A 21,827-nucleotide genomic window follows, 5' to 3' on the forward strand; every position below is an offset into this window, starting at 1 on the left:
TATTAAAAAGCTACAAGGGTTGGGAGATTTCATTCTTTTGCCAAAATTTGCACTTACTGAAGAATCAGGCGCTGTTATAACAATATTGATTTTAGACTTGATGGTTCTGTTGTGAAAAAAGAGAATAAAAATTGTTCCACTCACACCTTAGTAATTTCTCCCTGAATAAAATGTATGTGCTGTTTTAATCACAAGATAATTTTTCATGATGTCCTTTTATCTGCTAGGCCATGGTGAAGAGAGTAAGTAAGAAAGGAAAAAATAAAGACCTGGAGCTATGTGTATGGCAACACGCTCCTATCTAAGTAACATATACCGGCAATTAAAAACGGTAGGGCAGCATCTCCAAAAAATGGCTTTTAAGACTCTCCAAAAAAGGTTGGAGTTTCCAAAGAAAGCAATGAAAAATCCTTACTGAAATTCCATATCCATTCTCAGCTCTACGGAATAAAACAAGATATCATCTTTATGACCCACAGAAGGTAGTGCTGAGGAAAAACAAAAGGTGGAGTGTAAGCCTTTGAATTGGGCCTAGCATAGCCTTGCATCAGCTCTTTAAATAGTCATTATATGACAGTGTTTTACAGAGTGAGAAAAGTAAGTGAAAAAGACAGAAGACCTTCCAATCCCTATCTTCCAGCCCCCAAACCACCATACCCTCCAGAAGACCATTCTGATGAGCAACCTTCCTCTTCAACCGTCTCCCATTGCAGGAAGGTTGTCCAGGCCTAATCCATATACTAAATCTAGGTTTAAATCTAGATTTAAAAATAGTTTTAAATATAGATCCACTTACTAAATACAGATTGCTTATTAAGACTGTTCTGCTCTCATCAAGTGAAAACCTCTTTTGTCAAAAAGAGAAGCAAACTCCTGAGGCTCTCTTATTCACCACCCACTCCAGAATAATGTATATACGCACAGCATTTGGTTTATTATGGGCAAAGTATGTTGCATCAGGTTGCCAAAAAACGCTTTCTGCTATAAGGTGTTGCTCTTACTTGCTTGAAACTCAGCCGTTTTAACTATAACTGTCTAACGCTGACAGTGCTTCAATATGAATGCTTTTAATAGCATCATTCATAGAATATTTTACTTGCATTTTAAAATGCCTTACAACTATTTCATTAAGAAACTACAGCAACTTCACATTTTGGAACAAAAGCCTGAAATGTAGTAAGGAAAGGAGAAAAGTTTTATATGAGTGAAGATGCCTATTTCTCTCCCATTAAATATCGTCCTGTATCCAATACAATAATGAGCCTCTGAAAAATTGCAGCTGGAACATGTTTAATAGATAATCATTAGAGTTTAGCAACATGATTCTCAAAGGACTCTGTGCAAGCTCCAGGCTGAGAAGCAGAATTCTCGTTGCAACGACTTTTTCAGCTCCCTCCAGACATTCTGAATCAATACTCAAACTGAGAGCACGGAGATTCTCTCTCCACAACCCCTGTACTGACACCCAGGCAGGGAGAAGAAGAAGAAGAAAACAAACAAAAAAACAGGAATTCAGTAAGGTATTGAAGCAGAGCACTGAATCGGATGAAAAGAAAAAGACTAGTGTAAGATATGGATAATTACTGGTGGAGGGCATTAAAGGAAGACACAGGGCACAGGGACAGAATAAAACTATTTCAGCAGTAATTCCCAGCCCATGAGATGAAAGCACATTTCAAAATGGCACAGGTCTAGCAACTCTACTTCTTTCTGATTATACCTCCCTCACTAGAAAAGAAAGGAGGGGGGTCAGGTCAGCCTCTTATCTCTTCAAGGAGTTCACTTAAAGCACATTTTACGCAGTTGTGCTCCTTTTACACCAAAAGATAGCAGCCAGAGTCTGAGGGAGTGAAGAAATAGCAGCCCAGCAAAAGGTGCAAAGGGAGAAAAAAGCAGCAGCAGTGAGGTCAAAATCTGGAAGCACTGCACTTCAGTGCACTTCCCCACAAAGCCTGCAGCTGAACCCATGATACTAACAGTTCTCTGTTGTCAGTATATGGCTTTGAAACCCACAAACAAAATCTTTTTCTCAGCTGCCTCTAGCACTCTGAGAGTCACTCTGGTAGTTCAAACAGCAGAGTCCTAAATTATAAAGTCTGGATCCTGCTGCTGACCTAATCTGTAAGTCAGTATGTTCCAGAAGACAGAATTTCTAACTTAATTTTGGTCTATTATATTCATTCACTATGCAATAGCTTTCAACTGCACATCTTTTTTTTTTTTTTTTCCTGTTCCCACAGAACAGCTGTGAAGTCTTTAGCCACCACACGAGATGGACATGTTCTAGGAATGAATCAAGGTTTTCTACTGAATGATGTAGTTGCCTGTGAAACCATTTCCTCCTTTTTTATGGAAGTTTATCACAGTCCAATGAATTATGCAGGGAACTGCAAAATGAGGAAGGACAGTCTTATGTTTGAGACAACCACTTGATACTTCAGGGAACAGTACTGTCTTTGCCACAGAGTATCACACATGAAGCTAGATATGGTCAATTGTTTAAATCAAAATGTTCACAGCTGGCCACTGCTTGTCATTCATTTTTGGGCCCAAGAAGAAACAAAAACGTGAACTATCAAGCAATTACAAACTAACTGAATCAAAGTAGTTCTAAGCTATGAAGCTACAACTTTCTTTAAGATATAAGTGGCAAAATCAAAGCCTCTGAAAAATTAAACTAGAAATCTATTTTTTGGAATCTCAAGTTGGACACTGAAATGGACAAACAAACAAATAAAAGCTGTGGAAAACAGTTCATTGGTTGCATGATTAAGGAATTATTTCCTGATGAGCATGCACAGGTTGCTGAATTAAGGCTAAGTAAACTTAATTTCAGTATTTCTTCAGTTTTCGAGTACATACTTTCAGGAAATTTTTCTTTTCTAATACACCTATATATAGAGTCTGTATATTTTCTCATGAACGGTTACCAAGTTAAACCAATAAAAATTCAATAATCTACTTACTAGCAAAAAAACTATAGCATCCCTCGTTGCACATATGCATAATATGTGCATTCATTACTTATACCTAGATGCTTGTTTTGAAAATAGTAGACTGTATTTGAACTACAATTACAACTTACCAGCATAATCCTGAGCATTTATGTTTGCACCAGCTTTTATTATATTGCATACAAGGTCTATATCTTCATCAGCAACAGCTTTATGCAGTAAAGTCTCACCAAAAATATTCCTCCTATTGATTCTTGAAAGTGAAATGGGGAAAACAGGATTTAGAGAATTCCTAATACAGGCTTCTTGTCCTGAAAAATAATTTAAAAGATGTGTTGAATAGAAAAATGTCTTTCCTCTCTTACTTTGGCTTTTGTTTGCATTTCACTTAGTGAGCAAGCTTTCTGAAGAAAAAAAATTCATTTAGTTTAATGGAAATGAATATTTCAAAAGAGATGTTACCAATTCAATAATAATCCCTTCCAATAAAAGATGCCTTTTACCATGAATTCCATAACAAAAATCTAACTAGAGTTCAGCACAGAAGAATAAGAGTTTTAAAAATGTTTTAAGTTTAGGATTTCTGCTTTTTAATGACATTTTTGCAAAATGCATTGTTTCCAACCAGTTGATAAAATTACTATTGTAGGTTAGAACTCATTACAAGATGAGCATTTCAAAAGCTATTCAGTTATTTAATAATTTCTCTTTTCTTAAAAATCATACTTATCAATAATTCATTTTTGTACACATTTATGTTTTAAAGCCTCTGCCACATGAGCAAAGAGGAATTACACTAGGATAGTGAATGAGATTAGCTCCCTCAGATTACCTTACCCCTTTGCTTCACCAGTAGCTCAGGTATTTGTGTAACGAGGAAAAAGTGAACAGTTGGGACAAAAGCTCATTAGCTATCCCACTGAAAATTATTCCTGCTTGGGAGTCAGAGGCTTAAACATAATTTTATATATACACATATATGTGTGTGCATATACACACACACACACGAAACAAATACTATTTTAACTATTAGTTTATTATGTTACAAAACAAATTCTATCTCCCACTATGCAGCCATTATCAACTCACCAAAACTGAAAACTGTATCTGCTATATAGATAGGCTGTCCCATACTTTACCAGCAGAGTACCATCCAGCATCTCTTCATACCACGGAGAAGGGCATCTGTGCTATTGCCTCTTCTAGAAAACAGGGAGGTATGAAGGGAGGGAAGGATGGCTTGCAGGAAAGCACAATGCATGGCCCAGCCACTGTGTTGATCTACTAGTGAAAAACCTTGGGTTTGGAGGAATGACAGGCTACATTCACTGCTCCTCTCCACAATCAGTAGTAGCAGATGTAGCTTGCTGGCCTCAAAACTCTACCCAGGTTACAGGAATAGATCTTTTGTTTTAAGCATTATAGAACTCATAAAGCCTCACGTCTCTACTGCTTTGTACATTGTGATAGACTGCGAGCTCAGATTAAATCATTCCTAACCTTGAGTGTTTGATCCTGTGTAGCTTTTTGGAAACCAATTGGTTTCCAAATGGATTACCTAGCACCTTCTCAGCTGAGTGCATGGAGAGTCTTTCTCCACGACCTGTCTAATCTTGTAAGACATTAATCATCCATGATACTACAGTCCACAGTCAAAGCTGGTTGAAACCAGTCCAGCAGTTAGGACAGGAAGCAGGAGGACAAATCATATAGACTTGTCCAGCAGGAAGGACAAATCATATAGACATAAACAGAACAAGGTGTAGTTTTATGTTACGCTTAATCCCATTTAATACACATTGTAACTTCAAGAGGACTTATTCCCTGCCACCTCTACCCTGCCTTCCTTGCCACCTTTCTTGCGTCAGACCCAGCAACTGTGCAAAACAAGTACGGCTTGCTGAACCAAACTGGAACTTTTGTGGGGCTGTTTTTTTGGTGAATTATCAAGCTGAGCTGACTCAGTCTCGATTACAAGATCTGATGCAAAATGGAGGTAACCTTGTTAGATTGGATTAACATGAAGCTACCTCTACAGGCTCACTCTTTCTGTAGAAGTTATGCTAAAAACACCAACAGCTTATTTTTCAAGTGAAAACTACTAAGTCAACTTGAAACACAAGACTGGTTAGTCATCCAGCCTTGAGTCTCATAAAAGTGGTGCTTCCACTGGGAATAACGAAAACCCTTTGAGAGAGAAGGGTTGCTAAATGGTAGTAGAATTATTCATATTTTATAAGGTCTATAACATAGCTGTTACAGTTCAACTACTTCCAAACTTTAAGTTGTTCAAACGATTGTAGGTGCACTGATAAAGCCAGACTGAATAGGCTTAAAGAAAAAACCTTTTAAGATTCTTGTCTTAAAGAAAGGCTGGCTCTGGAGTGAGCACATAAGTGAATTCTATATTCTCCCACACACTTCCTGGGTGAGGCAGAGAACTTCTTTGCATGCCAGTTCCTCATCTTTAAAGGAAGAAAAATAGCAATCTTTTTCTCTGACAAAGCACGTTGCAAGGAAGAATACTTCAAAGAGTGCTTAGTGACTGCAGTAGTGAAGGCCCTATATTTAAAACTGACAGAATACTCTGCTTTAAATGCCTGTTGTTAATCTGCTTCGTATAGGTCAATTATTGAGGATGGCATTCCCTTCAAAAAGACGTTGCACCAAGAATACTAGATTACAGAATCAGGATCTACATCTTCACTCTGTATGAATGCATTTTTCCTTTTGCTTTTCAGAATACACCATAATTTTTTTTTTTTTTATTTATAATACTATGCGATAAAAATTGCATCCTGAAAAGTTTCTCATGGTTCATAATGAGTTTACGTACACAAGTCAACTGTTACGTTGCTAATGTGTATATTTACACAAGTGAAGGAAATTGTGTAAATCACCCATAATTTTAACAATCAATGTTTATAGCTTCTTTTTAAAATAAAAACATACCACGATATATAGGAAAGGCTATGAATTATACTTCATTCAGTACATTTGCTGAAATCAAAAAAATTTATATGATAAATAAACACCAGAGAACATCTTACTAATTTTCTTTTTGATTCTTTTGCTTCTCCTTGTCTGCTCAGCTGTTCTATTTCCATTCATCCTTTGACATATGTTGGTTTCTAGATCCTGCTTGTCTTTAGAAGTAGACTTCTGAATTTTTCTGACAAGACATTTGGTTTAGAATCAATAAAAATATTGTCTTCTCTGTATACAGTAAAGCAGTGCTTATAGTAGAGCTAAAAATGTAAACATATTTAATTTTAAAATGAAGTTTATAATAGCATGCAAGTATGTTTGCTAACTTTGGTAGTACTGAAAAGAAGGTAAATCAGGGCAAAAACCGACTGCCAGATCTGCAAGTAAAATGTTAAAACTTTTACCTTTTGATCATTTAAAATCACTAACATGAGGAACGACTGGTCTGCATCACATCTGTTACATTAATACAAACAGGAATTTAAGAATATTATGCATGATTTTGTCATACTCAAAATCCTTAGCTTTGTTTCTTGTTGTATTGCCATTGTGAGATATCCTCTGCTGAGTCTCTTGTAGTATTTGGTGACAACTGGAAACATGATCTCTGCGCTTTCTCGAGGAGGTCCCCCTTATCTGCATTGCTCTCCTTGATGTTGCTTTGGTAGTTTCTGCACACAAGTCAGTCTCCAGTGAACGTGAACTTCCCTCCTCAGTAGAATTTTCATGCAAGGTGGCACGCCAATAATCTGAAATTACCTCTTTCTCTCTCTGCTGATCACCCACAAGCTGTGACAAAAAAAAGAAATACTGCAAGTGACCAGTAAACAAACTGTTAAAAGAACGGCTGTATAAATATTAAAGGCTCAAAGTACATCGTCTTATAAATTATATATGTGCTTACAGACAATGGAATAAAATACGGAGAATGGAAGGGATAGTTAAGTGATAACTGGAATTCTACAGATACCACAGACAGGTTTCCACAGAGAAAGGCACTTCTAAAGCAGTGCCACATCATGTAGCACTGGGAGGATTAGCCAAGGGAAGTAGGATACTCAGAATCAAAACACAAATAATAAATCTAGCCTGGCTGACAGTGAACAAAATTTGTTATCTGAAAGCTGTTTAGCTGGACACGTGAAATGACTTAACGGATTCATTCTAGCTCCCTATAGACATGAGTTCCTGTCCTAAAAAATTAAGTGATGTTCACGATGCCTTAAGCTAGCCCATTTTATTCCAGTCTTGTGCAAGTCTAGAAATGTGCACATCGACAGGAAAAGTGTTTCAACAGTTTCAGTAATTCCTAGCTGAGAAGCTATTTCTAAAAACATACGATCTTGATTCCTGAGCTATAGCCACCACGGATGAGATTTATCTCACTTACCTGCAGCCATCTAAAAGTCAGACATCAAGATGTCACTATGCATCCTGGTTCTCCCTGCCATCCCTATCATTAGTGAAGAGGAAGAGCCACTTTCAGAGACTGATTTATCTTGTGCTAAGGTGTGTTAGGGGAACCAGCTGGTTGGTGTATACCAGATGCTTATCTCTAACAGTGAGAGGAATCCCATCCTAAGTATGAATTATCACACGGTAGTTAACTTGAGTTACTTGAGTTAATTCTTTATTTTAGTGAGCTGAAAGTGAACCACGTTGCTGAGTATCACTGAAGCTGCTGTAATGGCCTGGGTGCACTTTAGCTTATTACTCGCTTGAGTAGTGCTGAACGCCCTTAGGGCACACCCTCAGTACACATACAACATGAGCATGACTGTTCTACAAATTCTTTCACAGTGATACAGGAAAATTTGCCAGTGCTTCCCTGGGACACGGATGGAAATGGAGGATTCACTGTTTTTTTTTTTAATTGACGTATTCAGCAGAGAGGCTCCTGAAGGGGTGAGCTGCATCCCTAGAAGTGGTCCCTCCAGGTCAAGACATGATATACATTAACATGGCAGTTGCAGGAAACCAAACATTTCAGTGTACAAAACTATCAATCCAGTACTCTCCATGACACCGCATTTGCTATAGAAGGAGGGTAAGAGAAAGCAAAGAAAACATTTCAAAGAGAAAAAAAGGCATGTGCTTTATAAGGTACCATATATTACAACAGATGGCCTATATGGTGGGGGGGGGGGGGAAAGAGGAGCGAGCGAGAAAGAGAGCGAGAAAGAGAGCGAGAAAGAGAGCGAGAAAGAGAGCGAGAAAGAGCGAACAGCATCATAGTTGCATCTACAGGACAATACAGGCTCTCCTCTTTTCAGTACCCATTTCATCACTCAGAATAAGCATACTGTGAAGAAGCAAGGATAAGGAAAGACCAGAGAGAGTAATATACTGTCAGAACACAACAATTACTAACAAATTAACCTAGAATTTTTCCTCGTTAAACTGCCTCCATACCTTCCACCTTCAGTGACAGGAAACTGAGATATCAGCAAGCTAAATTAAATTATTAATTAAAAAAGAGATTATGCATCCACATTCCCGAAGGACCCTGACTCACAATCTTAACTGCAACATTGAGTAAATCTATCTACTAAGCTTGACAATCTGCGCTACAAATTTCAGAAATTTACACTTCACTGAAACAAGCTTTACAAGTTGCTATGGTTCTGAGAGAACAAGCCTAGAGAGCTTTCAGCACTCTGAAATTAGCTACCTTTGCAGCACATTTTATTACACGTTGTGATACTCAGTTAATGTAACCAATAAAAGTCTGAATTAATTAATATTCTTTAGATGCTTTATGCCATTCTGTGGAAGAAAACTGGCTGTAAAACCACTTCAACTAGCTATAGTGGTTTATTGTTGATTTGCAGTACCAGATTACACAGAAACAAAGCAGAGCAGAGGATGTGATTCTAGATTTACAAGGGATGTCTATCACACTCCATAGCATAAACACGTAGGTCTTTCTCTTTCCTTCATGATAACCTGAACAGGAAGAAATTACATGTTGTTGTCATGTCCCTCCCTAGATTTTTTGCTTTCATCTTGTTGAATTCAAATGACCCGTTGCAGATCACCATTGCAGGACAAGACATACGTTGAGAACAGCACAGGACAAGAGATAAAAAAAGAAAGAAGGATCACCGCTTGTATCCATACATACTAGCATCTTGAGTGGAGGACATAAACATAAGAACTTGTCTCAGCTTCTTCAGTAAGCCTCTCATAGGCAGAGCTAAACAACACAGACATTCCCACTCCTAAACATACATGTAAAAGAATCCCCATAAAGTAATCTGGCTAGTCTGCAGGGAAGACATGCCTAAAATTTCTTTTTGTAATACTTGCAAAGCATTTATACACTACAGGGACAGGAGCTACAAAAGCAGAAAACACAGCATACTATCATACGGAAAAGTAAACAAAAAACGATAGGGTAGGAAACGGCTTAAAATCAGCAGGCTTATGCCAGGGTGCTATAACAGCATTTCAGAAGAGTGTTTTGGCACTTTCTTTAGAGAAGATGTGAGACAAAGAAGATATATAGAGGGAACAGGAGTTTTTAAAATTCCATACTAATTCTAGCCATGGCAGTCACTAATTAAAAACAAAACAAAACAAAAAAAAAGTAAAAAAACCCTTAACTTTACTAGGATTACCTATCCCAGAAAGCTAAGCCATCCTCATAATAAGAATATATCAAAACAGAAAAATATTACTGGACTTCTGAAACAAAAATCAATGAAAAGATATTAAACATGTAAATTACTGATGGCAGTTTGTTCTCTGCTAAGATTTACATCTCCAAGTATTTTGACTATTCTATAGAATAGTCTAAGACATACATAACTTTTCAAGTACTAATTAACCCGCACACGTACTTGCTCATTCGTTGTCCTCTGCAAGTCAGATCGTGTTATGGCTTTTATTTCTTCTGCCTGAACTGTAGAAAGCTGAGGCTCAAATGTATTTGTTAGCTGTGTACAGTCATCATCTAGCCGGGGAATACTGGGTTCTAAATTTAACTGCTCTTCCTCAGTGCTAAGCTGCCTCTCATTTGGCACTTCAGGAGCGACAACCTGTACTACAGATCCTGACAAGGAGTTCAGAGCTGCCACAAGCTCAACTGGCAGGGCATCGCTTTTCTCATCTGCTGATGTATCAATGGATAAGGCATGACCCTGACACTCTAACACGTCACGCAACGGGTTTATCATTTTAGGACTCTCTGAATCACTGAGAGGCTTCAACAAATCACTGATTTCAAATTCACTCGTCAGTATTCTCTGTTCAGAGAACGCTTCCATGAAAATCGTCCCTAAGGATGTCAATGAGAGATCTGTATCATTTTTAAGGGAATGTTCTTTTACTGTGTTATCTGTGTCAATAACCGTCAGGCTCGTTCTCTGGCAATCTTCTAAAACATGTGGAAATATATCTTGCGGTGTCTGTTCTTTTGGAATCATTATTAGCTCCTCCAGAAATGCATCTAGACACAGGCTTGTTTCTGGAGAGAGATCTTCATCACTTAATTTCTGTGAAATCTAAACATAAAAAACGTTTACAAAAAAGGAATGGAACAACTTTTTCTAAAAAGTACATAATCAGCATTCACTTTACAAATCATCACTAAACATATATTTTATTCACAATTTTTGAACTTCAGCTGTTGACTTCCCTTGTAGTGAAAAAAAAGCAAGAACAAGACAGACAAAATGTGTTATAAAGTCAAAGATATTATGCTATTGCCAATGACCTGAAGTGTTAACAGCATTAAAAATTTCTGTTGTCCAGAAACAATGGAAGTGGACATACTCACAACACAATACAAAAAGCAGTTAGTAAAAAACATTATCGCTTTCAGTTTCGATTATGTGTTAGTGTAGATTCCAAGGTACGAAGCGCTCGTGCCTCATAAACTTCAAAATCTTTGTAGTACCTTTGGAGGCTGTATGTCCAAGTTTCCACTGAGAACAGAAGCATAAAACCATAACTGTTCTTGGAAAAGTAATATTTCTGCTGTTTTTCTAATCACCTTGATCTGCTTTACAACAGATGCACGTACTTTTATACCATTAATATCTTTTCTTCTTTTTTTGTTATCCTTGTTTCAAATGCTTCTGCAGGAGAAAATCAGATGCCTCAGCAAGCCTAAAAATCTTTTTTATATCATGAGTGTGTGTATATAACAGTGGTATTGCCTAAGAGAATCTTAAAAGAATTTCTTTCAACACATTTTTAGACTCTTGCTGCCAGCAAGTGGCAATATTGTGCAGTGCAAGAATTCTTTAACACAGCCAGTAACAGATTTTGATAAAGCTCACATACAACAAAACAAATAGGGCAGAAACCTGATGCTGTTGACTCACATGCAGTTTGTAAGCTGTTATAAATCCCTGATTCTTTGTTGAAAAAATATTCCCTAGTCAGCTGTTTCCCATCTTGCACTTCTGCAGCTAATTGTTCCTCTTCCAGTACTGAGTACTTTTTACTTCGCTATATTGAATTAGTTTATTTTTAGATCATTTTTCCAATTTATACAGACTGTAAAGGACTGGGAAAAAACACCACTGGCATAAGCTTTTTGTATTTGAAAAACCGTGGTTTAAGAGACACATATACATATATTAAAAATTATAAACTTACTACAAAAAAAAGGCTTGGTGCACCTAGTGAAAAGCAGGTGAAACTACCATTTACATTAACGGAGAAGGATCAGACAGGCTCAAATGGCTAATTCTGCAAGAGTCTAAGCACCCAAATGACAACTGAAATCCAACACTTAATGTGACTGGTGTTCATAAAAACACCACCTAGCTCTAGCACTCCAGTTTCCCCCAGTAAAATCCCGTGGGACTAGATCTACAAGTTAAATTCTGCAGAACACAATAAAGTCCAAACTTTCCTTCTCCAAAATCCCTACTCAGCTGTCACTGATGAAGGCACTCAGAGCCCAAAGGCTAAGGTAACTGTCTGTTGAATAGGAAGAGGAGGGCTGCTGAAGGAAGAGGAGGGCTGCTGAAGGAAGAGGAGGGCTGCTGAAGGAAGAGGAGGGCTGCTGAAGGAAGAGGAGGGCTGCTGAAGGAAGAGGAGGGCTGCTGAAGGAAGAGGAGGGCTGCTGAAGGAAGAGGAGGGCTGCTGAAGGAAGAGGAGGGCTGCTGAAGGAAGAGGAGGGCTGCTGAAGGAAGAGGAGGGCTGCTGAAGGAAGAGGAGGGCTGCTGAAGGAAGAGGAGGGCTGCTGAAGGAAGAGGAGGGCTGCTGAAGGAAGAGGAGGGCTGCTGAAGGAAGAGGAGGGCTGCTGAAGGAAGAGGAGGGCTGCTGAAGGAAGAGGAGGGCTGCTGAAGGAAGAGGAGGGCTGCTGAAGGAAGAGGAGGGCTGCTGAAGGAAGAGGAGGGCTGCTGAAGGAAGAGGAGGGCTGCTGAAGGAAGAGGAGGGCTGCTGAAGGAAGAGGAGGGCTGCTGAAGGAAGAGGAGGGCTGCTGAAGGAAGAGGAGGGCTGCTGAAGGAAGAGGAGGGCTGCTGAAGGAAGAGGAGGGCTGCTGAAGGAAGAGGAGGGCTGCTGAAGGAAGAGGAGGGCTGCTGAAGGAAGAGGAGGGCTGCTGAAGGAAGAGGAGGGCTGCTGAAGGAAGAGGAGGGCTGCTGAAGGAAGAGGAGGGCTGCTGAAGGAAGAGGAGGGCTGCTGAAGGAAGAGGAGGGCTGCTGAAGGAAGAGGAGGGCTGCTGAAGGAAGAGGAGGGCTGCTGAAGGAAGAGGAGGGCTGCTGAAGGAAGAGGAGGGCTGCTGAAGGAAGAGGAGGGCTGCTGAAGGAAGAGGAGGGCTGCTGAAGGAAGAGGAGGGCTGCTGAAGGAAGAGGAGGGCTGCTGAAGGAAGAGGAGGGCTGCTGAAGGAAGAGGAGGGCTGCTGAAGGAAGAGGAGGGCTGCTGAAGGAAGAGGAGGGCTGCTGAAGGAAGAGGAGGGCTGCTGAAGGAAGAGGAGGGCTGCTGAAGGAAGAGGAGGGCTGCTGAAGGAAGAGGAGGGCTGCTGAAGGAAGAGGAGGGCTGCTGAAGGAAGAGGAGGGCTGCTGAAGGAAGAGGAGGGCTGCTGAAGGAAGAGGAGGGCTGCTGAAGGAAGAGGAGGGCTGCTGAAGGAAGAGGAGGGCTGCTGAAGGAAGAGGAGGGCTGCTGAAGGAAGAGGAGGGCTGCTGAAGGAAGAGGAGGGCTGCTGAAGGAAGAGGAGGGCTGCTGAAGGAAGAGGAGGGCTGCTGAAGGAAGAGGAGGGCTGCTGAAGGAAGAGGAGGGCTGCTGAAGGAAGAGGAGGGCTGCTGAAGGAAGAGGAGGGCTGCTGAAGGAAGAGGAGGGCTGCTGAAGGAAGAGGAGGGCTGCTGAAGGAAGAGGAGGGCTGCTGAAGGAAGAGGAGGGCTGCTGAAGGAAGAGGAGGGCTGCTGAAGGAAGAGGAGGGCTGCTGAAGGAAGAGGAGGGCTGCTGAAGGAAGAGGAGGGCTGCTGAAGGAAGAGGAGGGCTGCTGAAGGAAGAGGAGGGCTGCTGAAGGAAGAGGAGGGCTGCTGAAGGAAGAGGAGGGCTGCTGAAGGAAGAGGAGGGCTGCTGAAGGAAGAGGAGGGCTGCTGAAGGAAGAGGAGGGCTGCTGAAGGAAGAGGAGGGCTGCTGAAGGAAGAGGAGGGCTGCTGAAGGAAGAGGAGGGCTGCTGAAGGAAGAGGAGGGCTGCTGAAGGAAGAGGAGGGCTGCTGAAGGAAGAGGAGGGCTGCTGAAGGAAGAGGAGGGCTGCTGAAGGAAGAGGAGGGCTGCTGAAGGAAGAGGAGGGCTGCTGAAGGAAGAGGAGGGCTGCTGAAGGAAGAGGAGGGCTGCTGAAGGAAGAGGAGGGCTGCTGAAGGAAGAGGAGGGCTGCTGAAGGAAGAGGAGGGCTGCTGAAGGAAGAGGAGGGCTGCTGAAGGAAGAGGAGGGCTGCTGAAGGAAGAGGAGGGCTGCTGAAGGAAGAGGAGGGCTGCTGAAGGAAGAGGAGGGCTGCTGAAGGAAGAGGAGGGCTGCTGAAGGAAGAGGAGGGCTGCTGAAGGAAGAGGAGGGCTGCTGAAGGAAGAGGAGGGCTGCTGAAGGAAGAGGAGGGCTGCTGAAGGAAGAGGAGGGCTGCTGAAGGAAGAGGAGGGCTGCTGAAGGAAGAGGAGGGCTGCTGAAGGAAGAGGAGGGCTGCTGAAGGAAGAGGAGGGCTGCTGAAGGAAGAGGAGGGCTGCTGAAGGAAGAGGAGGGCTGCTGAAGGAAGAGGAGGGCTGCTGAAGGAAGAGGAGGGCTGCTGAAGGAAGAGGAGGGCTGCTGAAGGAAGAGGAGGGCTGCTGAAGGAAGAGGAGGGCTGCTGAAGGAAGAGGAGGGCTGCTGAAGGAAGAGGAGGGCTGCTGAAGGAAGAGGAGGGCTGCTGAAGGAAGAGGAGGGCTGCTGAAGGAAGAGGAGGGCTGCTGAAGGAAGAGGAGGGCTGCTGAAGGAAGAGGAGGGCTGCTGAAGGAAGAGGAGGGCTGCTGAAGGAAGAGGAGGGCTGCTGAAGGAAGAGGAGGGCTGCTGAAGGAAGAGGAGGGCTGCTGAAGGAAGAGGAGGGCTGCTGAAGGAAGAGGAGGGCTGCTGAAGGAAGAGGAGGGCTGCTGAAGGAAGAGGAGGGCTGCTGAAGGAAGAGGAGGGCTGCTGAAGGAAGAGGAGGGCTGCTGAAGGAAGAGGAGGGCTGCTGAAGGAAGAGGAGGGCTGCTGAAGGAAGAGGAGGGCTGCTGAAGGAAGAGGAGGGCTGCTGAAGGAAGAGGAGGGCTGCTGAAGGAAGAGGAGGGCTGCTGAAGGAAGAGGAGGGCTGCTGAAGGAAGAGGAGGGCTGCTGAAGGAAGAGGAGGGCTGCTGAAGGAAGAGGAGGGCTGCTGAAGGAAGAGGAGGGCTGCTGAAGGAAGAGGAGGGCTGAGCAGCTGCAAACTGAAACATCAGCAGGATTCTGAAAGTTTCTCACTTATGAGCCCCCATCTGTTACATGTAGTCTGAATATACATAATGGATCAAGCCTCCTCAGAAGAGGAGCAGGATTCCTCCTCAGTCAATTGCTCATCAGTAAAATACCTGCATTATGGGAAACGCTCGTTCCGGTCCATCCTCCACCAGCAGGGCTACGCTTCAGACAACTCATTTTAAGAGGGTGTTCCTAACTAAGAACACCAGAGAGAAAAGGTACCTCTTTCACATTAGGCATCTCATTCTCTTCAGGGTTTGAATGCCGTCCGTCTCCTGTTAACTATTTTAGGCAGCCCTCTGGTCAGCAACATAACATCTGTGAATCTCATATGTGAGCACGCTCTTTTGAAAGCTTTCGTTCAAATCCCACTACCCTCACGTTTCAATTACTCCCAGTACAAACCCCAACCAAGGTGCTCCTTAACCCAGGCACAAGTCCTGCTGGCCCTCTAGCATCAGCCCAGCAAACTCTCATCTTACCATGTCTGCCAGGAAGCATACACTGGGTATCAGCTGAGCACGGCTACAATCAACTCCAGCCTCAGCTGATACAGAACCTCTCACAGGAGAAAAAGTCAAGCACAGATCTCATCTAAAAGACCCTTAACTGACTGCAGATATAAAAGCCATCGGTTAATAAGCTCACTAGGCCAAAGGCCTAGGCCTCAAAGTGCTAGGATTTCTATACATGTATGATGTCAATAAAATCCTGTATTTTCAGGAGCAGAGTTACAAAACTGACTCACTGATGACTGTCAAGGGGTCAGCCCTGCGCGCCCTTCAAGTTAGTACACGGAAGCCTGCGATGGCTATTGCAGCACTTGCATCTTGACAGCACCAAGATCAGCCTATATGCAAAAACCATAATTCATCATAGCAATTCCAGCTTTCTTACTCCAGGTTCCTAAAATATCCTCTCTGAGGATCTTCTCAAGGCACTTGATTTGCCTCTTCTCCAGGGGTTATTAATCATAACTAATCTCTCTTTTCAAGACATTTAGATTTTTTCCACTTAACCAATTCTGCACAATGGGAATGCTTTATTTTGTAAACTCGGCATTGTAGTTATATATTTAAAAAAAGGGAATAGATTGGGGGATTTAGAAGTGTGTGTGTGTGTGTGTGTTTATTTTAAAATAAGGGATAATGGATAATGTAATACTATCTCCTACAAGATAACATAAAATTTGCTACACTGCTCTCAATATTTTCTTCGGTGAATTTTAGCAGGTTCTGTTTTTTCCCCTCAACATTAACCTTATTACCTTACTGAGGCTCCTTGAAAAGAGAAAAATAAAATTGGTTTATATGGAATTCTAACTTCTTTTATAGGTACAAACCTATGGCAGTAAGCAAAACATTCATAATGCTAGAGATTGTCCCTTACGTAGACTATTTCAGCAGATAATTACTCTGCATATGATGAGAAAGCTGTTTCACACTGGAACGTCAGAGCAAAACTGGCTCTGGAACTGATACCCTTATGTAAGCTAATGGGAGCTTTCCTAAGAAGCTGCATACGGCAGCGACAATTGCACGTCCTCAGTAAGACTGTCTCCTTTCCCTAGGACCCATGCAGCTGATCTCACCAACACTCTATAAATTCTCACAACTGTATATGACATCGCAATGGGAAACGGTGGCGGCGGTCCCTTTTTGCTGCAGAAACAGCAACAGAGCAAATTCCAATGAGAGCTTCTTTTTCCAGCAACAATGGACCTGAAATTAGTGAGCTGGGCAGGGATGAACTGAGACCAAAATCAAAGAGCATAAAGATGGCACTGTGGCCCAGAGCATCAGTGGAATGAGTTAACAACGCAGAGGTAGCAGAGTAGCCATAAGTAGCATCGTTGCTGCTAACAACAGCATACAGACAGATGATACTGAGGCAAAGGCCAAGAACCCCTTCATGAAACGCTGCCAGCACTTCCTGGAGACAGGTCTGTTCAAATACCCCTCTGGTGCTTGGACTTCGCTAACTTCAAACCATGAGTGTTGGGAGGAAACAGGGGAGAGGGGAAGCGGAGCATCAGAGAAACATTTGGTCACTGGATGTTTATGTTAGTGGCTGCAGAACCTTCAACTCCTGCTCAAGATATTTCTGGGCTGGATGTTTTACTTATTGATATATCGTTCATTTTTTGGTACTACCTTTTCTGAAAGCTGTGGGGGATTCCCTCTCTCCTCCAAGATTTTCTTTGTTTTATGTACAAAGGCAATGTGTGCAAGCAGATAATTACTAAAATAATCAGTATTCTTTGTGAGTTATATTCATAACATTCAGGTTGTATTAAGCTGATGTAAGTTAGCCTTGCTATAGTCACGTCCTTCCATTTGCCTTTAACTATGCATTTCCACATCCTCTCTTGCACTGTACTGGCAGTTACCTAATTTTCTGGTAAGCTGGCTCGAAAAGATAACCTGGCGGAAAACTAACCAAGCTAAAAAAAGTGAACAGTGTCTCACAATCAGTTGCCCGAAACCTTCTTCACATTGGGGGTCAAACAAACCCAAAGGAAGCAGCAGAAATACACGACAAGGAAAAATCGGCAGTACCATGCAATAGCCAATTAGATAGGCTTACACTGCAGTGAAATCATCCTGGATTCAAAACCACTGAGAAGGAAGCTGAGGTAGCGGGGGAAAGGTAGCTCTGAAGCGATTCCATTGCTTTTACACGATCAGCAACATAACCTACCACTTGTGAGCAGTTTTAGGATTAGTAAAGACTAGTACTACCTATTTTTGGCCGCAAGTGAGTCATCCTTCACAAACAGAAGGCAGTTACAGATACTCTGTTCCTCCTCAGAGACCATCCTAATGTCTCTCTCATAATTTTCATTGGTGGGAAACACGCTGCCATCTGCAGCTTCTTAGGAAAGCTCCCACTAGCTTAAGGCATAGCCCTTATGGATTCTGTATCATGACAGTATCTTTCACACTTTTTATTATTGTACCTTTCCTACGCTTGTGTCCTATAAGCTCAATAACTGTGGTTCCTACCCAAAGAGCAGCAAGTTGAATAAGGCTCAGACGAAACAAGTTAAAAACAAATGTGCTCAGTGTAGGTTTCAACAGCTATGTCTGCTTTTTAAATGTCAGAATCTATTATTTTTCAGTAAAATATTCTCCAGTGCTAATTCAATCAAATGATACTTTACATGCATTCAGTTGTAAAAATACACTAACCTTTTCCTCTGAATCTTTCAGAAATCCAACCACTCTGTTATCTAAATCTAGGACAGTAAACAAATATTTCAGTTGTACTACCACTGAATTTCACTTTTGAAAAGTTCTCACCTTCTCTAACAAAATGGTCCCTTCTTCCTGATTAATGCTAAAGTTTCAGATATTCTTAACAATGACTGCATTCATGTTCTCTGACAGGAACTGACAACACATTTTCTATGTAGGCTCTATTAATCACCAAATTATATTCCAGAGTTACTTTGTCACATTTCTTCTTAGCTGTGGTTTAGAAGCCTGTGTTTCCAAAGACTATCATGCCAATGGAACTACCTCCCATTTCAGAGGGTGAGGCCTGTTCCCTGCTCTCTGTAATTACAGTGCAATTAGACAATTCAGCTGAGCCAATCCAATAATTTACAGAATAGGCTCAAATGGGCTGGTCCCATCCCCTGTTTTGATATTCATCTGACTCCCTGGGAAACCAATTTGATGCAGCAAGCTGGCAGAAAACTAACCAGAAAAAAAGTAAATTATCTACTGGGACAGCAGAAATTTGTTCAAATGGGGAGCAAGCAAAACAGATGAGGCAGCACTGCACTGCTGGGAGCAGAGATGAATGAAAGCACAACTGAAGTAGCAGCAGGTCATTATATCACAGCCAGATTTGGGAAAGGACTGGTAAAAGTTTTTCTCCTCCTTTCTTAGGAATGTCTTTGACTCTTGGGAACATCAGTAAGAAGCACGTGGGGACCCTCAACAACTGTTACTCACATCCATGTTTACCATACACATCTGTAAGGCACTTGGGCACCACATGGCCTGTAACTTTTACCAGAAAATTCCACAGCAATGAAATAATTTTTAAGTTGACACCACTACCACGGGAAAGCAGTTATTTCAGACAATTCTAACAGAATACTTGCAAAAAACATAACTTGTACTCCAAGGCAACTATGAAAATGAAACAACTGTTGTAAAGGCCACATATAGTCAGATTCCAAATAAATCTAGGTGAATACTCATCTTCAGCTTCTCATATGATTCTGCCACAGTTAGAGCAACTTTCAGTTTTGTATAAAATAAAACATACCTACAGAATTATTTTGCTGTCCCTCTACTGTAGCATTCAGTGAAAAAACAGGCTCAGAAATATTTTCAGAAAGTGAGGGACTGTTTATCCAACCCCTAGGATTAAATAATATAATAAAAACTTTCAGAGATCTGGTCAGCTTGTTTTTACAGTAGTTAAGATTCATGAAGCTTTGTACTCATAATTATTTGCAGGAGCAATTGCAGTCATTTTAAAGGTATACTTCTCTAATTCAGAAGGACATGTAGTTACTAAGACTTCCAGATTTCCTAGGTCGAGCTAGCCATGTTTTTTTTGTTTTTTACACTTATTTCTGTACTTCTATTTTAAATACACTTTCTGCTGAAATCCTTCCATAATTTCTTAGGCGATGAGGTCTAATAAATCTCTTTGTTACAAATTCTTGCCTAACAATTTTCCCCGAGTAGTCCACTGTCATTCCTGTTGCTTATATCCTTACACCATTAAAGGTAATACCAATAAGAACAAATACAGGAACAGTTTGACCTATACTGGACACAGAACTACCTCTGGCATAAACCTACATGCTTTTCTAAGCAAGCAAGAAAGCCGCTTCACAGTAGAGCACCGGAAATAAAATAGCATGCAAACAGGGGTATAAGGGAACTGTTTAATTATAGTATGGCTGACTGGAACATGCGTGTGATGCATTATACTCACTGCAGTAGAGACTGAGATCGGTCAGATGCATTCGTCTCCTGAGGTATCTGATTTGAAAAAATATTTTAACAGCTTAGTAAACAAAGTATTTCCCAAATTATTTTCTCAATATTACTATATGCTTTTCTTCTTTCTGTGAGTTTGGGAAATTGAGTTTTTAGACCAGATCTTTACATACCTTACTAATATGATACAAAAGACATTTCAATTAAGTCCTTTTTTTATTTGCAGTATTTAAAAAAAAATGTTGGAAAAATAAATCAAGATTATGAAAGATCAAACTCATGTAGGTGTATTTTCCTATTGGATAATTAAGATACAATTGCTTTAAGCTTCAGCTGCTTTATACATCAAAAGACCAAAATGCAAGCTTGTTTTATTTCAACTCCCAATTTGATCTTTTCTGTAACAATTCCCTCTTCCAGTCAAACAATATGGGCTGCTACTCCAGAGATCTTTTAATATGCACTCTTGAGGAAAGAGAGAGAACCCCTCCTCAAGTGTGGAAAAAGCAGCTGTTATGCAAAGTCTAAGGCAACCTAGCAGTGATTGAGAGGGGCAAGCAAACTGCAGAACTGTTCTCTCCAGATGAGCTGAAAAGTGAGGATTACAAGCAGACCATCACCATACTGGCTGTGATTTCAAACAAGTTATTGACATGCAGTGGGGGATACGTGCAGGACTTTGAAAATATGGGAAAAGAACATCTTGGTGTGGACATGAAATGATGATTTACTTGGCCTGCATAGGGTACTAGCTACACAATAACAGCAACCATGCTAATAATGATCTGAAGAGCAACAGGTAGAAATTGCCCAGCAGGAACGATTGCTAAAAGGGTCCATGGAACAGAACAGATGATTTAGGGACAGCTTATGCAACAATTATTGACTGATCTAATTCCAAAACACAGCAATGGAACGGTTGGCAAGAAGTCACTGACTTTGCTAAATATACCCTTTGTACGAATCAGCATGGATATTTACACAGAACCTTATACAGAGACCTTAGCTGAGGACAGGAGGATAGCAGTTGAACTCTTAGATCTTTTTGCCTAGGTAACGTTGCTCAGAGAGACATTTAAAGCTCAATGGACCACATTTATATCTCAGGAGAAGGAGTTACATACTCTGCTTAAAAAAAAAAAAAAAAGGCTCTAAGGAAAATCAGTGCATCACTCATACCAATAAGCTGGTTGAGAGGTTTTCTCAAGTCATAAAGATTATAAAAATAGCATTTGTGGCCACCAACACTAAGTACTGAGAACAGCCTTTTGTCCTGCTCTCTTGCTCCCTGTAATAAAATTCTTGCAAACCTCAACTGATTATTCCCATGTAAGCATTTTTACAGCCAACTACCTGAAGGGATCCTGGATGTGTTCCAAAAAAGACTAAAGCTTTAAAGCTGTAAGTGCCACCCAACACCTTAGGAGCACTTCACCAAGCTGGGCAAGAAAAAAAATCTGAAAAAGGCAGATGCACAAGTTTACAATCATGAGGCTTCCTTGAACAAAGCATGGAATATGGTATTAATGGAGACAATTTACTGGTCAGTTAGAAAGGACCTGGAGGTTATAAAATCTGTCACTTGGATATACAACAGATCTACTGCATCTCTGGTAGAAGAAAAGTCTTATTGATTCTGCCACATACAAGAACGTCAAAGTTAGGCCTCCACATCCCAATCCCCCACAACCCACCTCAAGCACAAAGCAGGCCGAGACTCCTCGGAACATCTAGAACAGATGTTATGTTTTCTGCAAAATTTCACAGCCATTCTGGGCTGTATAACCCTCATATCACATTATATCAAGATATCATATTCACATAAGATCATTTCTGAGGGTGCAGCATGAGGACAAGCCTCTACATAATCACATTCCATATCAGCTCTCAGAGCGGTTGAAGAGCCACACTGCTGCAATCTAATTCTGCCAGTATCTACAATGATAGCCCAATACATTCTTTCACAGCCTTCAGTAAGATTTCAACTTGATGCTGA

At 41.3% G+C, this 21,827-nt stretch overlaps 1 protein-coding gene across 1 annotated transcript in view; it reads right to left on the minus strand.

The window, feature by feature from the left end:
- LOC138064523 (ankyrin repeat domain-containing protein 31-like) overlaps positions 1-21,827 on the minus strand; it is a 62,640-nt gene that overhangs the window by 37,933 nt on the left and 2,880 nt on the right. Inside the window, exons 4-10 of the mRNA XM_068927463.1 lie at positions 19,827-19,873; positions 19,146-19,240; positions 18,056-18,102; positions 9,785-10,447; positions 6,454-6,731; positions 6,005-6,126; positions 3,086-3,265 (exon numbers count right to left, since the gene is read on the minus strand). Of these exons, the coding sequence (XP_068783564.1) occupies positions 3,086-3,265; positions 6,005-6,126; positions 6,454-6,731; positions 9,785-10,447; positions 18,056-18,102; positions 19,146-19,240; positions 19,827-19,873 (1,432 nt within the window). The remainder of the gene's footprint in view (positions 1-3,085; positions 3,266-6,004; positions 6,127-6,453; positions 6,732-9,784; positions 10,448-18,055; positions 18,103-19,145; positions 19,241-19,826; positions 19,874-21,827) is intronic.

This window comes from Struthio camelus, chromosome Z (assembly GCF_040807025.1).
Source record: "Struthio camelus isolate bStrCam1 chromosome Z, bStrCam1.hap1, whole genome shotgun sequence".
NCBI classification, from domain to species: Eukaryota; Metazoa; Chordata; class Aves; order Struthioniformes; family Struthionidae; genus Struthio; species Struthio camelus.